General features: G+C 36.2%; 1 protein-coding gene across 1 annotated transcript; it reads right to left on the bottom strand.

Annotated features, from left to right (window-relative positions):
• Positions 1 to 8,227: 8,227 nt before the first annotated feature.
• LOC142335478 (FAD-dependent oxidoreductase domain-containing protein 2-like) lies at positions 8,228 to 15,555 on the bottom strand. The gene is made up of 4 exons (XM_075384002.1): positions 15,176 to 15,555; positions 12,309 to 12,698; positions 10,225 to 10,658; positions 8,228 to 9,497 (listed from the first exon to the last, which is right to left on the bottom strand). Exons 1-4 carry the CDS (start codon positions 15,460 to 15,462, stop codon positions 8,512 to 8,514), a joined length of 2,097 nt encoding a protein of 698 aa, XP_075240117.1. The 5' UTR covers positions 15,463 to 15,555; the 3' UTR covers positions 8,228 to 8,511.
• Positions 15,556 to 15,860: the final 305 nt, after the last annotated feature.

The raw sequence follows: 15,860 nt of genomic DNA, 5'->3' as shown, positions 1-15,860 counted from the left end.
TAACGGGACTCTTTTTTTCTGCTGCAATTTAGCGGTTTTTAGCGGTTTTTAACTGTTTTAGCGGTTTTAATTTCTAACTTTTGATTTTATGGCTTCGATGCCACGAATTTTCATATTTTTTTTTAATTTTGGACTTTTTCCATTCGTGTTCGTCTTCAACTCTTATCACATTATCCTATATTTATAGTTCCCATTGGCTTGGAGATCATTTCCAATGGATCATAGATAAATTTTTCAGGGAAAAGCTTATGTTTTAAATGGCGTCGACACTTTCCTCTCGCACTTTTCTACTGAACTTTTGTTTTTACCTATACTTGTTTATGTTTTCATGGTCATAAGATTGATTATGTTGTCTTATTGATGAATTATGAACAACGAAAAAAGTTTCTGTTCACATCAAGGAAAAATTTCTTTTTCTTTATTGTCTTTATTGTTTTTAATGACTTCCAATGAAAACTAAAGCTAATGAATTTAATAGCATTGGTACCCAGATTTTTGTCAAAAATTAATGTATATTTAATTGGATATAATTTTTCATATTTGCTGATTTTTGAGCTCTAAATTTTATCCAAAAAAGAATTCACTTGCTGTTAAAAAATTAATTGAAAAAAAATAACTGAAAAGTTCATTTTTAAAGGTCTTTGACACTTTTCTCTCAATTTGTTTTTGAAGTTGCTGTTTCTACCGATTTTTTTGTTCTTTATGTAGTCCTAGAATGCATAGATTCACCGTGAGCACCTCTTTGAGGATTGAGTAAATGATCTTACTCAATGCAGTCAGTTTGTATCGAATAGTATTTCCACCACCTTAGTTGGTGCACATTGTTTAGTTCAAATTTGCTTCAGGTTTGAAAAGTTCGTCGCAGTTATCATTATCCTGTTCTTGATCAATTGTGGAAAACAATGAAAAAGTTTTTTCACCCTGGTGTTGACACCTCATCAAACTGTCAAAGTTGTCGATACAGATTCGAGCTCCCTTGGTTACTAACAATATGCTATTTAGAAGCGAAATAAAAAAAAATATTTATTGGTCAATAATAAATTTCTTCCTCCCTGAAATGACGAGATTCCATGTAAGCTTTTCCTTGAGGATTATATAATTGGTTTTACTCAATGTAGTCAGTTTATAGCGAAGAGTCTTAAAGTTTATGATCTTAATCGTTTTCAAAAAACTTTTTAGTATTTTTAATTTTTGTTGTTCTTTCCGTCAAATTGTAACTTATTCTCATCACTCTGAGGTCCCATCCAGATCCTTTTAGTTCAAGAATTGAAATGTCTATTGATATTATGTCTCAACTGATGTTTTATTTGTTGGATAATATGCGTTTTCATAAATACTTTTTTGGGTGGTCAATATTTGTGTTCATTTTCTTTTTTTTGCACATTCGCGTAATAACAGATCCCGATAATTTTCAAATCAAACCCAAATGAACTTAAATATTCTCTCAGTGTAAAGTGAGCCGAGGTAGTATTTTTAACTAGTGAAATAGACAATATATTCAGATAATAGCTAAGGATTACAATGGCTTCAATAATTTGTGTTTCCGTAAATTGTTTGTAATTTTTTGAGGTTTTCTGCATCTTTAGTACTTGTCTATGGCTTAATCCAACCAAAAAAAATTTAACGGTTTTGTAATGACTATTTAATAAATTTATTAAGACCTATTTTGTTAAAAACTAATGTTTTTTAAGAAGTTTGAATTTAGCTGGTTTAACAAATGTTGATTGATTTTTGATTACCTCGTCATTTCTTTTTTTGTCGATGTGTTACCCAGTCTCAATAAAGAATCCCGTCTGCTTTATAATTAAGAAAACATAAATATTTGTTGATAAAGTTTTATCTGATTGCAGTTTGACGTCGTCACTCGCTGCTTTGAATTTTCGATATTGAGTTTATGCCGTGAAATTTTTGATTTTGCTTATTTTGTTTTTGTTTTTTTCTCGTAGTCTTTTTAATGACAGCTCTTGTGAGCGCTGTAGTGAGTCACGACTTTACGTAATTCAATTAGTAGTTTCGGTGTGTAACATTTTTCTGAACTCAAACATCTGTTTTTGATTATCTTTTCGTTTGGTTGACAATTAAGTCAAAAAATGTAGATGAGCTTGGGTCGGAACATCATGTGCTAACGCACATTAACGAGCCATCTTGTTTTTTTTTCTCTTTCAATTTTTGTTGCTTTGGTATCCCAAATTTTATTTGGAAAACATTTTCAAACGCTGATGACAATCAGGCACTCATCACAAAAAACTTTCATTAAATTACAAACCAATGAAACTGGTATAAAATTTAATCGAATTTTACATGTATCCCTCAAGCTCTTCTGATATCACAGGATTAGATGCGCAACGCAAGTTAGCTCTGATCAGACCCAATTTTTAGGCGGAAAGGTGAATTAAGCGGAAGCCAGCGCCAAAGTTAGGGGCGCAGAACAATGTCTGCAAGGTGCGATCGGAACGTTGCGCACGGTCTGTATAGTTAGATCAGAGTCCCGTGTAGAGTCTGGATAGTCACATCAGAGCTCTGTCCGAAATCTGTGTAGTCTTTCTTGTCAAAGCCGAGAAGTTCATTACCACAAAACAGTAAGTACCCGCCAAAAAAGAGAAGTGTTTGTTACGCGCTAACGAGAGTCTATTATGAAAAACACTCCACTATTTCTGTTGATAAGCAATATCGACAACGCTAAGATAAAAAAAATTGTGTAGTGCTGTTCAGAAAAAAAAAGTTTTTTTTTGTTCCGATGAAATAAGAAAACAGATGAACAGAGCAAAAATTAAACAATTAACAAATTGCCACAGCTCTTTCAATTTTTAAATATGTTGGTCTGAGTACCCGCGTTGTTCATGCACGCGGGTACTCAGACCACCATATTTAAAAATTGAAAGTGCTGTGGCAATTTGTTAATTGTTTAATTTTTGCTCTGTTCATCTGTTTTCTTATTTCATCGGAACAAAAAAAGCATTTTTTTCTGAACAGCACTGCACAATTTTTTTATCTTAGCGTTGTCGATATTGCTTATCAACAGAAATAGGGAGTGTTTTTATTATAGACTCTAGTCAGAAAGACTATACAGAATTCGAACAGAACTTTGATGTGACTATCCTGATGTAATTATGTCTCTAAAACCAAAAAAACCAAAACGCGAACTAATTAAGCCTGGTAGCTTCTAGTGCGCGCATACAAAGGGTGAAGAGCTTCCTAGATCCAACCAGTGAGACTGATACCACCTGTTTGCGGTTTAAATGGATTTGATTAGAGCTGATTTTGATATATATTTTTTTAATCTGCAAACATGTAAATTAAACTAACCACTTGGTTAATGTTACATGTTAGAAATTTATTAATCAAACATTATTTTTTTCTAATTTATAACAAACTAAGGTTCGGTTTTCGTAAAATAATTGTTACGCGCTAACAAGAGTCTATTATGAAAAACACTCCACTATTTCTGTTGATAAGCAATATCGACAACGCTAAGATAAAAAAAAATGTGTAGTGCTGTTCAGAAAAAAAAGTTTTTTTTTGTTCCGATGAAAATTCCTTGCAAGAGATGTGCACGACCTATGTCCGCCTAATCAGAGTTAGCTTGGTATACCGAACCTCAGCCTGGTACATTCAAAATATCTATTTAAAAATACTATGAAATGGCGGATATTCTGGTTGGAAAGCGTAAAGAAATGGGAAGAGGAAAGGAATTTAATAGTTATTCAGATCCATTTTATCGCAGAAGGCAAAAGGAAGCATGTCCCCGCGTTGGTCGAGTCTATAGTGTGCAGAATTTTGGTTAACTGGATGGTCTCGTGTGAGGCACCACAGTCTACGTTGACTGCCAAAAGTTCCATTGCGGAACCGGTGAATGTCTTCCAAAACCATTGGTGAAAAAAGCAAGCGAGAGAGTCAAGTGAGAAAGAATTCATCAATTAAAATGATGGTTGAAGTTGATTATTTTTCAGATGAGTGGGAGAAAACGTTTTCGAAGCAACTGTATTTGAATAATTGAAAACTTGAAGATATATCCGCCTTAAAATGCTGATGGCGGAGAAGTCTTAATTTGAAGTCCGATGCATTATTTTCAGCATTAAAGAATTTCTTATATGACAACGTTAAAAACAACTTTCTTGCTTTATGGAAAACATATTTATTCAACTACGGTTAAGTTTTTGATAATATTTTCAGTTTTTATTTTATTTTTGAAAGATTTGGAACAAGATCTTTCAAAGACAGTAAAAATGTTGCCGGACAATTTCAAAAACTCAAAACCGGAGATTTATTGTTTGAAACCGTAGTTCAAAGTAGCATTCCAATACTTTCCGTCCTGGTACCCTGTACAATTTTAATACAGTACAGAGGCTAACAGTACAAACATTTCAATTTGAGACGTTTTCAAATATGTAACCTATATGGGAAACAGGAAACAATGAACCTCAAGGGTTTCAATTAACTCCCGGGTTGCAATCTGAAAAATGAACTCCTTTTGAACTTTTATTACATTATCCTATATTGACAGCTGTCATTGGAATAGAGAAGACTTTCAATGGATGAAGTTTTCAGGGAAAAACGGTTCGACACTTTCCTCTCGCACTTTTCTACTGAACTTTAGTTTTTACCTGTATATGTTTATGTTTTCATAGTCATAAGACATATTTTGATGTCTTATTGACGAAATATGAACAACAAAAGTTTTTTTGCCTCACAACGACAAATAACTTAGCGTTGTTATTGACTTCCAATGAAAAATAAAGCTAATCAAATATAATAGCCTTGGTACCACGATTTCTTAAAAATTTAATGTATATTTGATTTGATATGTTCATATTTGCTGATTTTTTGATCTCTGATTGTTAACGAAACAATTCCAATGCTGTTAAAAATTTAATTGAAAATATTTTTTAACTGAAAAGGCTATCTTTTATGGTCGTTGACATTTTGCTCTCAATTTTTTTTCGAAGTTGCTGTTTCTGCGGTTTTTTTATTCTTTATGATGTCTTAAAATTCTGAGACTCACAGTGAGGTTCCCTTTGGGGATTGAATAAATGATCTTACTCAATGCAGTCAGTTTCTAGCGAAAAGTCTTCCCACCCCCTCAGTGGGTGCACATTGTTTAGTTCAAATTTGCTTCAGGTTTGGAACGTTCATCGCAATTATCAACATCCTATTCTTGAGCAAACGTGGACGACATTGAAAAAGTTTTTTCACCCTGGTTTTGACACTTCTTCAAACTGTCAAACTTGTCGATACAGATTCTAGTTCCCTTCGGTTACTAACAAGATTCTAGTTAGAAACGAACTGGAAAAAATAATTGGTGGTCAATAACAAAATTGTCCTTTTCAATACAAATAATGATTGAGACGCCAGTCAGCAATTTTGAGACTACATACATCCCCACTTGCGAGCACAGCTGAGTCTCTGATTTTTGTCGCAATTTCCCAGAGTTGTGCGTCATAGAGAATCAGAACTGTTTCAATGAATTTCAATACCTTCAAATTATTCTGGCGCGTGATCTGATCATGTCACATTTGAATATGATTGGCGTGATTTTTCAGAACAAAAAATTGGCTAACTTAAGTATTCATTTTTAATGACCAACACAATTATGGCGGAAAAAATTGACATCAATGATCAAAAGATCAAAGAATCCCGATCCTATTATAAGTGATATTTATATCCTGTGGTAATTATTTTAAGCGGGTATTTAATTGTCGCGCCCGCATGATCAAAGTACTTTACCACTGATTTTTTCATTTGCGCGCCTCTCAGTTGGTGCGCTTCTCTATTTGATCGCCTCTCAATTGGCGCGCTTCTCACTTTGAGCGTCTCAACGTTTGATTTCACGCATACAACATATACATGCTTACAGATCAACCAGAACAGGTTTTACCTGTCTTTGGATGAAGAGGGATGGGGGATGTAAGGTATTCTGTTTGGGATACAATGGAATGCAGGGGTAAGAAATATTCATGTCCCACCTGGCGTTCAACCAGACCCATACCAACCCCAAATGGAGGACGCAAATATAAATTCAGGGTAACTGACCAAAAATTTGAAATTAAAGTTTAATCAAAAAAGAATAATACTATCGAAAAAAACCAGAATATGATTTATAAACACAAGTTAATAATGACAAACAGCCAAATTAAGATCAAGCATCGTGATTAAATGACGATCAAATGCAGGAGTACAGGGTCTTTTTCGTTTGTTCAATGGCAACATCCCTCTTGGAAACAATTTTTGTCCACTGCAACACCCCCTGTACTTTTGCACCCCCATAAATTTAGCACTTTTCAATCAATGCCTAGTAAGCCATTATATTGAGTTATTGAATGAGCCCCGTTGGTGCAAAAAAAATCCACCCAATAAGTTGGCTGGACAAACAGAAAAGATCCTAGTAAATTATAAGAGATAAAACTACCCTCTACAATTAATTCAATATCATTTTAGATAAAAAGGATTGGTTATAATTATTACTACTAGTAAGATGGGAGCTACAGATGAGATTTCAGGAACGTAAAAAAAATTTTTAGCGCAATGTTTTGAGTTTCCAAAATATTGAGGGTTATATTGTAATTCTAACAGGTGATGACAGAAGATGACTTCTATTCTGATGACATTGGCAGTGTTGACATGGCTCCGGTTGTCAGAAGACATCCATGCGCAGAATCTGATGATCTGAACAACCAAAAACAATCATGTCAATAACGCAACCGTCTAACGTTAGTTGAATTGCTCTGAAACGACTGAAGAGCAAAGAACAAGTGTGTGTTTGCGTGTGTTGGGGGTCGGTGTGGATTACGCGATTAAGCGTGCTGAGTTACGTATAAAACGACGCACAGGGGTGGGCTTCGGGGAGTGGGAAAATTGGGGGGTTGTTTTGAAAAAGCAACCTCCCTTTTGAAAAATTTTTGTTGAATCGCAAACCTCCGACCTAAAAGATAATATCAATTTGACATCAAAAACCATGAAATGCTTACCTTTGCCCCCACTTTTATCAACTCTGGTTTTAACACAAACCAACTCGCTCTCCTAAATCTAAATTTGAATCTGCACCTCAGTTGAACCTGAAAGTTTATGAAAATCCTCCATTTGGAGTTGTGGTGGGTCTGGGTGGAAATCATGTCGGAAAGGAATATATCTTATTCCTGCATTCCATCGTATTCCAACCAGAATACGTTACACCCCCCATCCACTCTCATCAAAAGACAGATACAATACGTTCTAGTCAGCTCATGTATGTTCAAACTGGATTCAACTGCGATCGAATGATTATTTAAACCGATGCAGCTGTTCAAACCAAAATACCAATCAAGAGCATAATCTTCCTGAAATACATGACACATTATACAGATTCACTGGAAGCCGAGCCAAAAGACTTTTCGGACGCAATTAAGGCGTTCCCGTGAGGTGGTGTTTTCAACAATGAGTAGAAAAAATTGTCTAGTGCAACGTTGTACCGACAGGTTACAGCATTCTGTTTCTAAAATTAGCATATCAATTATGATGTAGGTGATTTTTGAAATTTTCTTTATTCATTTGACTTGGACTTCATTTTCCAAGACAAGTCTATAAGTTACGTCGTTCTGAGAAAAAACACTAACAGAAAAATCCAAGACAAAATTTCTGTCTGAAAATGAGTAGCCTAGTCTGCCTTGAATGCTGTTCAGCAGTTTAGATTTATTCAAACTTCAAAACTCGTGATTCAGTAATGCCTTAACAATATTTCAAATGATTTCTGGTGTTTCCGTAATGATATGTTCTGAGACAATGCTCCGGGTGAATTTGACCAGTAAGGTTTTCAGCTAATTGAATGCTCAAAATCGTGGACAATGGTTACGCCAAAAGAAGTAATGAATTTCGTGTTATTTTCATCACAATTTTTTTCATTTAGAGTATAGTTTTTCCATCATGAATAAAAATTACCTTATATGAGCAGCGGACAAATTCGCAAATTTTACTTTTTCTACTAAATTTTCCTCAAAAGACCTGCGATGGCCGTCAACTCTGAAATATTGTTTGGTAAAAAACAAATATGCACTCTGCCCAGGAAATTGCTCCCACTGAAACATGAAAAAAGTTAGAAGTATATGCAACCCAAGAGCTATACTGGAGTCTTTACAAAGTACTTATAAAAAGAGAAGCTAGTTAACCGAAGTTACCCGAAATCTTATGAAACTCAGCTTAGGAGATCATGTTTTATATAACCTCCATCTGTTCGCCTTACTTTGAAAGTGACAACTGAACTCAAAAACAACCAGTGCTTGCTTTTTTAATTATTTGAATTGAAAAGCTACAGATTGATGATTCAATTTTGGCTAAAAACAAATAGTTCTTTTACACAAATATACAAATAAACATTTCATGTTTTTTTTGGTACAATACATACTTGAACGTCAATTTTTTTTTTCATCACGCTAATTATGACAGCTGTCCGATATATTTTTAAAAGTTTTTCTTTTCAACGACAGACTAAAGAAAATTGGTTCTTCTAAGGTTTGTGACAATTCATAATTTGAACGACTTCTAATACACGCCAGAATCACATTGACTGTCGTCGCTCTTCATGTCGCTTGTTTTCTGAGAACAAGTTGCTCGATCGTGTCTCACGGGCCCCGCAAGCGCAGCTTCGCCCAATGTTGGTACCTCGGAGAACATTTTGTCGCACATTTTGGGACACAAATGTTGGTTCTGAATTGCGGCTCGCATACACTTGGCATCATACTTCAACCCACTGTTATCAACACCCCAGCTGGCGTGCAGGAAATTGGCTAGGGGTTCGTAGTACATACCCTTTAGAAGCCAGAATGCAAGAGCATTTTCAGTCAGAGCATATTTGCGGATAGGAATCGGCTTCTCTGCTCCAGCCATGTCCTTAAGCATATACTGGTTGAATATGGGGTGGATGAAGTTTGAGTCGAAGGGATTGTATTTGTCATTCTTGACCCTGTCAGCTCTAAGAGTGTTGCAGCCGACGCAAGAGAAGGTCTCCCCGTAGTCAAAGTACCAGATCATCACTTCCGCATCCTCCCCGAAGTCCACCCCAGTGATCTCTGGGATCTTGTTGAGGAGTTTCAGAGGGTAGTCAGTGAAGTATCGGTACTGGAACTCTCCAGCATCCATGTCGGTGGAGGTGGTGGCTGGTTTCATCTTAACAATGACGTCACAGAGGGTGTGGAACATCTGGTATGGTCCAGGGGCAGTGTTGATTCTCTTGAGCAGATGGAGTGCCAAGTACTTGCTTGAGTGTTGGGCGTATGGCCAGTGGTTTCCGTGATATTTCTGTTCCAGGATTCGATGCAGTGCTCTGATCTGGTATCGGAATCCGTGAATAAAACCACCAGATGCGTTCTTGTCATACGTGTGTGCATTTGTTCCCATGAAATAGACGTTTGGTTGGTCTTTGCCTTGGAAAATCTCATCGACTTCAGGGTGCTTGGCGTTTTTCTTGGGAAGTTTGAGAAGTTTTGGTTTTGTATTGTCGTGGAAGATTGTCAAGTTCATTGTCCAACCTAAAACAATTAAATGGTAAACATCTGATACGGCTTTTCTTTCATGCAAAACAACCTTGTTCCAAACTTCGTTATGTTGAAGAAAATTGGTGCGAACAAATTCTTGGATCGACTGTAAACAACGAGCCCGCCCGCGTGCTGTAGTACGGAAACAAGCGAAGTGTGTGATACCCTAGTTCTGAGGTTTACCTTTTCGTTAATGGAAAAGATACGAGATTAGTAACAAGAACTGTTCCAACTTATTCCGATATCTTCGATAGATTTCGAGATAGAGTTGATAGATTTACACAGACCAAAAGGGGTTTTTTTTCGTTTGTGCCCCCCCCCCACCCCCTCTCAGTACGTTTCATTGCATGGTAAATCATTTTGTAAAAAAAAATATATGCTTCCACTAAGCTGGGGGGGGGGGGCACAAACGGAAAAGATCCACCAAATGAAACAACACTTGATACGTCTTGATAAGATTCTTGTTTTAAAACGTTAAATTATGCAATAAGTTCTGAGCATCTATATTCTAACAAAATTTTATCGAGTGCCAATGGCCATCATAAAAATTTTGGTTATCAAGATCTTGTAAAAGCTTGTCAAGTTTTGAGAACAGAATCAAGATCTGGCATGTCTCGATAAGATGTATCAAGTTTTGGGGAAAAAGCGTGGGGAAAAAGAGTGGGGGAAAAGTGTGGGGGAAACAGTGTGGAAAAAGTGTGTGAGGGGGGATGTCACTCACCCATGCATGTAATAATTTCGTCAAAGTTTTGCTCTGTCAACATGGCAAGACCATCACTGATCATTTCTGCTCTCTGCTGCTCATCCTCAATCATAGACAGCTTATCAGGGTACGCTCTCAAGTTGGTCACGTTGTTTCCGTAATTCCACACCTTTTTCTCCTCATTGTACTCAAACAATCCGGTTTTGTTCACTTCTCGTCCAGTCGCAATCACTCCAAGACTCTTCAGCTGGTAGAGGTCGAGGAACTGCAGGTTCAGACCCCTGGCATGGCCGACGTAGTGGGTCTGGAACGAGAGAGGGATCTCCGGGGTGCGTGTCAACAGACGGACAGTTGCAGCCGAGTCCTTCAAGCTGTTGGCTGTCTCAAAGGCAGCGTTACCAGCTCCAATGATTAACACATGCTTTCCGTCGAAGTCACTGATTTTGGTGGACCTGTAAACAATACATATACACATATTCAAAATAGATTATAATATTTTGCGGAAAATATCATAGAGCTCATGACATGTACTTTCAACTTCAAAGTGAGCATCATTCTCAATAAGTCTGACATCTATTGGAAATTCAATTGATTGCATGGAGCGCATATTTACAATTTTTAAAATTAATCACGAGCAGCCCAAACATGTCAGGTTCAGAACTAAAACCTCACTAAATTTTGCATAAGATTGAGCTTGACGAAGCTTGACAAGAACCTCTACTTATTAATAATAATTGTGGTTTCTGCGTAATCGCAGCGGAACAGCATTAGGCCTACAGTAGCCTGTTTTCAGCTGCCCTTTTTCTTATTGTTCCCCACATTTCAGACTAATCTTTTCATGAGCAGCATTGCTCTTTTTTGGTGACTATAGCCACTTTTTTTGTGTCTGAAACTTTCACGTGGTACCATCATTGCAGCCAACATTGGTCAGGCTATGGTCAACCTGAAGCTATGGTTAAGTAAGAGCTCATCCTCACACAAACAGCTTCACGGAGGCAGGGGATTGTACTCTCAATCATTGGCGTGTGAACCACACACCATACCTCTCGGCTATCACGCCACTTGTTCAATCTAAACTTGGCTAGAATAATGGAGCCTTGAGGAACTTAAAAGAATGAAGAACGCGTTTAAAAACTGCAAAAATATAAGAACGCAAGACAAGTGATTGTGCAGGTAATGGCTCATATTAATTTCAGGACATCATTTCTACATAATGGTTTGCTAACATTATTAATAATCAAAGCAAGCCCTACCGAAAGACCACCCAAAACAAACTTCAAAATTTCGTTAAAAAATTCTGACTAGATTTTCTAATTAATGAATGTTTTTCATGCAATTTCTTAGACACCCTCATTTTTTAATTTAACAGCGCTCAAAAACTTCTAAATGTTGGATTTTAACTCTAGAAAAATTATGCGCCCTTATAATTTTGTACTAATTAGTTTTTTCTGGTTATGACAAGGTAGCTATAATAAGCACTACATATAAAAAAATTAATTTCCACATATTGCGACAAGTTTCGATATTGTTTGCAAAGAATGAATTTTACTCGCCAATAGGCTCTACAGCAAATGGAGATCTCGAAACTTGTCGAAACTTGTGGCAATATTTGGAGAGATTAATTTTTTATATGAAGTGCTTATTATAGCTACCTTGTAAACTGCAAAATTCTTAGTCACTTATATAGTCCAAACTGTCGGCAAATAAAACTCTATCATACTAAGGTTTTCACGATCAGTTTCTGCATATTATAGAGATATACGATATACTCTTAGGCACTTCGCACACATTTATAAGCTAAAGATTTATTCTTCTAATCTGATCATTCAAAGAGAATTTTGTTGTGCTCAGCAGAGCGAATACGGATGTAATTAGACCTGCCAAGTCTTGGCAAAGACTTGGATTTTGACTGCAAGTGTAAAAAGTGACATGATCATAACTCTGAATCAGTAATGAAATGACTGTAAAAAAACTTGCCCAGCACTGAAATTGGCTTGGCGTTAGGACCAGGACGTGTTCAGAATCCAAATCAGGACAACAAGTTTTAATGAATCTGGTTTTTTCAATATGAGTAATACATGGTCAAAGAACTGACTACTCACATGGTAGAATAGTCCAATGCGTGCTCGTTGGCCCAGATTGGTCTGATGGGTTGGTTGAGACCATTGGCCATGAGCATGTACTTGCATGTCATCTGGTAGTCCATTCCGGAGCTCTGGTTCCTCACTGTGACACGGAAGGGTGCCTTCATTGGGTCATCGTACATGTCCATGAGTCTCTGGATGAACTGGACCTCCTGTTTGGTGTGGATGTTGAGGTGGAAGTAGTTGACGAAGTCATTCACATATCTCACAAGGTGGTCTGCACTTGGGAACAGTTCCTCCGCGTAGTTGGTGAACTTGGGACCCTCGTGATTGTGAGTGACCAAAGAGTTCCAGTCATGTCTCTCGTTGTACTCCGAGTTGTTTGTTCCCGTGAAGCGTTTGTTGATGCTAAAGAGAGAATAAGCAGATATTGTGCTCTAGAGCTGACATGGAGAAGTTGAGAGGATCTGGTTTATTAGAAGTGACTGTTCTTTTCCCTTTATAGCCCGTTCAAAAAATAGCACCAACTACGCCCGATATAACTTTCCTTTAGAGTGAATTTTTAAAGAGAGGTGTCTGTTGTTGATTTTTAAAATAAAAAAAAGAATTTGGTGTAATTGACATGGTTTCTTTTGAACGCTGGAAGCGGGTTATTGTACATTTTTATCACGCTCTTTCTAAGATGCCAATTCTAAGATTTTCAATGAAAATTTATATATTAGCCACCAACGTATAATAAATATCGATTTTATATGGTAGTTAGTAGTTAACGCGCACTTAACGGATAAATAACGGATACTATATCAAAACTCAAGAATAGAGTGAATGCTGCACAACAAATGTGAGATCTCTTCTAGTATTTGCTAATAAGCCAAAAATGTGATGGAAAAAGTACGTGCTTTTGCTTCAAAAAACAGTTTCCAGCCAAAATCAATTAAAACCTGAAATTCTTGGCTCTTTTGAGTTAATTATTGATGTGTAAAAATAAGGAGCATATTGGAAAATTTGAAACTTTTTTTCAAAAAAAGGGACACCATTTGCGCCCTTAGTTGGATTTTTGCTATTATTGGCCCCAATCCTCCCCCAGCTTAGGGGTAAAAGAATCTAAAGTCCCACAATCATGGTAATTATACCATGATAGAGGCTAGAATTTCGTGGTGGTCTATAAGGGGAAGACTGACATCAAAACTCCAGGAATCAAAAAAAAATCCAGAGGACATTGTTGGCCCGGTAAATTAATTCCAATCAAACTAAATCCAATTTTCTGCATGCAGTCTGCATGCAAAAGATATGAATACGCTGCTCAACAAACCAAAAAGATATACAAGATCAAAAAATACACAAAATCCTAAATTTTTCAGTTCAGTGATGATGGGAGAAAGTATAGAAGACCTTTTAAAATAGCCAGAGATCAAGCAACTATATCACTTTCGAGAGGTGTGTGAAGTAATAAAATCATATTCAAAGACAGCAATCCCATTGAAACATACAGCCACGTCTACTGTTAAAGTTGCAAGATAGCGTAAATCATTAATGTTTTTTTTTATTGAAATCTTCCATGAAATGGGGGCTGGAACTTCTTGTTCATTTCGTTTTTGGATAATTCAAGATTAATTGGGTACCAATAGAAAAATCGTGACGACCAATCAGATTGATAAAGAGGCCTTTGCAAATTTTTCAGTTCTGAAGGAACAAAAGCATCATAGTTTTCAAAATTTTTAACATTCGCAAATTTTTTTACTCGTGGTATACGATTCTGCGTTCATTGAAGCCTTTAGATATGCGATTGCTATTATTGAAAATTACGTAATTGGAGCTAATGGACATGAAACTACCGACAAAAGTTACTTAAATATCTTGTAGAGATTTCAGAAATCCGGAATGCCAGACAAAAACAAACAAACAAATCCATAAAAATTAACAAAATCATTTTAAACCCTTTATTACGTTGACAATTTTTTTCCAAAAACAACTAAAAATGAAAAATTCCTGCTGATATTAGTTCAAGTGTACAAAAGTTTTAAATTGTGATAGAAAAGTTTTTTGATGAAAAATTATGTTAAACAGCATCTACTACCTACAAATCGGCTGTCTATAATATTCCTACTACTTTGAAATGGGATGAATGGGTAAACAATTCAACTATTTTTACATAGGTAATTTCTACATCAAAAAACACAAAGTACACCTAAAAATAATTTGTCAGATGTTGAAGTTCACAAGGATAGTTGAGACCGAAATCTTTAAAATTGAGAAACTGTTTGTTGCTGATTTTTGATCTCATAAAACAACATTAATTTTGTAGATTTCAAAAGTGATAAGTTTTGGAACTGAAAATTATTAATCAATGCGTTTGATATTGTTGTTGCTCGTAAAAACGAAAAACAAAACTTTTTGCAACAGTCGTTGTAAACATCGAGCGCATAAGCTTTTTTAAAAACTTATTTTCTCATTTATCACATTTTACATATTGTTCTTGTGTACTATTTACCCATACGTTGCCCTCATTGTACTAAAAAATGGTTACTAGATAGTTTGGAACACTCCTCGTGCAAATCGCAGTGAAAGCCATTTCCTCTTGTTCTGTTTTGTTTTTGCAGCTCTTTTAATATAATTTTAATTCTCAATTGACATTTGTCGAAGTTTTTATGCCTAATTTTCAACAGAAGAGCAAAATTACAAAACAAACGAGAATTTTTTAAAGAAAGGTTTTGTATACAGTAATTGGCTCCTCTGTAATGTTGAAAAATATTTGGGCTGTCTTTAGGATTCCAACGAATGCTTGAATTTTTTCACTTGATTCCAGAAAAACATTATCAGAGCTATTAACTTATCAGAGTTTTACATTATCAACGGAAATTGATGATGAACGGACATATGATTACCTGATGAGTGTCCTATGTCTGGGAAACTTTGAAAAGAAGCACCCTGGCATATCACACCTCTCCAGTACAACATAGTCCCTCTGTGCCTGGTCCAGGAAATATGCCATCTGGGTACCAGCTGGACCCCCTCCCACCACACAGTAGTCATACTCTGACTTGATACTGTCTGATTTGAGGGCATGGCAGGAAACGGGCAACGTAGTGAACAGAATTGCCACAGTTGTCAACAGCAACATCCAGGCTTCGCATGCAAAACCATGAGCAATACTACGACCTCTGTCAAGCATTTTGTTGTTATTTGTCTCTGATTCAACTCTGTTCTAGTTCAATTAAATCAGAAATGACGAGATGAGATGCTCGGTAAGCAGCTAGGTGTGTGCGCTTAAAGCGAGCGAAAAAGTTCAGCTAAGAGATCAATGCCTTTGAGCAACGATTTATGTTCTCAAAATTACAATTCAATTTTAAACGACCTGTACAAAATCGACGAGTTGATGTACATTGATGAAAAAAGTAGCATATATTAATTTTCAGTCTTAATTGATAATTACAAGCTAATTAAATAAGAGTCAATAGATCAAATACAAGCCAAATTTAGAAGTATATAGCTGGTTGTTGGCATCTGAAAACGCACGTGATGATTATAGTTATATCGACTATAATGGTTTTCGATCATAATCAGCTTGTT

The sequence above is a fragment of the Convolutriloba macropyga genome, chromosome 2 (genome assembly GCF_964194025.1).
Source record: "Convolutriloba macropyga chromosome 2, txConMacr16.3, whole genome shotgun sequence".
NCBI lineage: Eukaryota > Metazoa > Xenacoelomorpha > Acoela > Convolutidae > Convolutriloba > Convolutriloba macropyga.
This window is presented reverse-complemented; position numbering and strand designations above follow the sequence as displayed.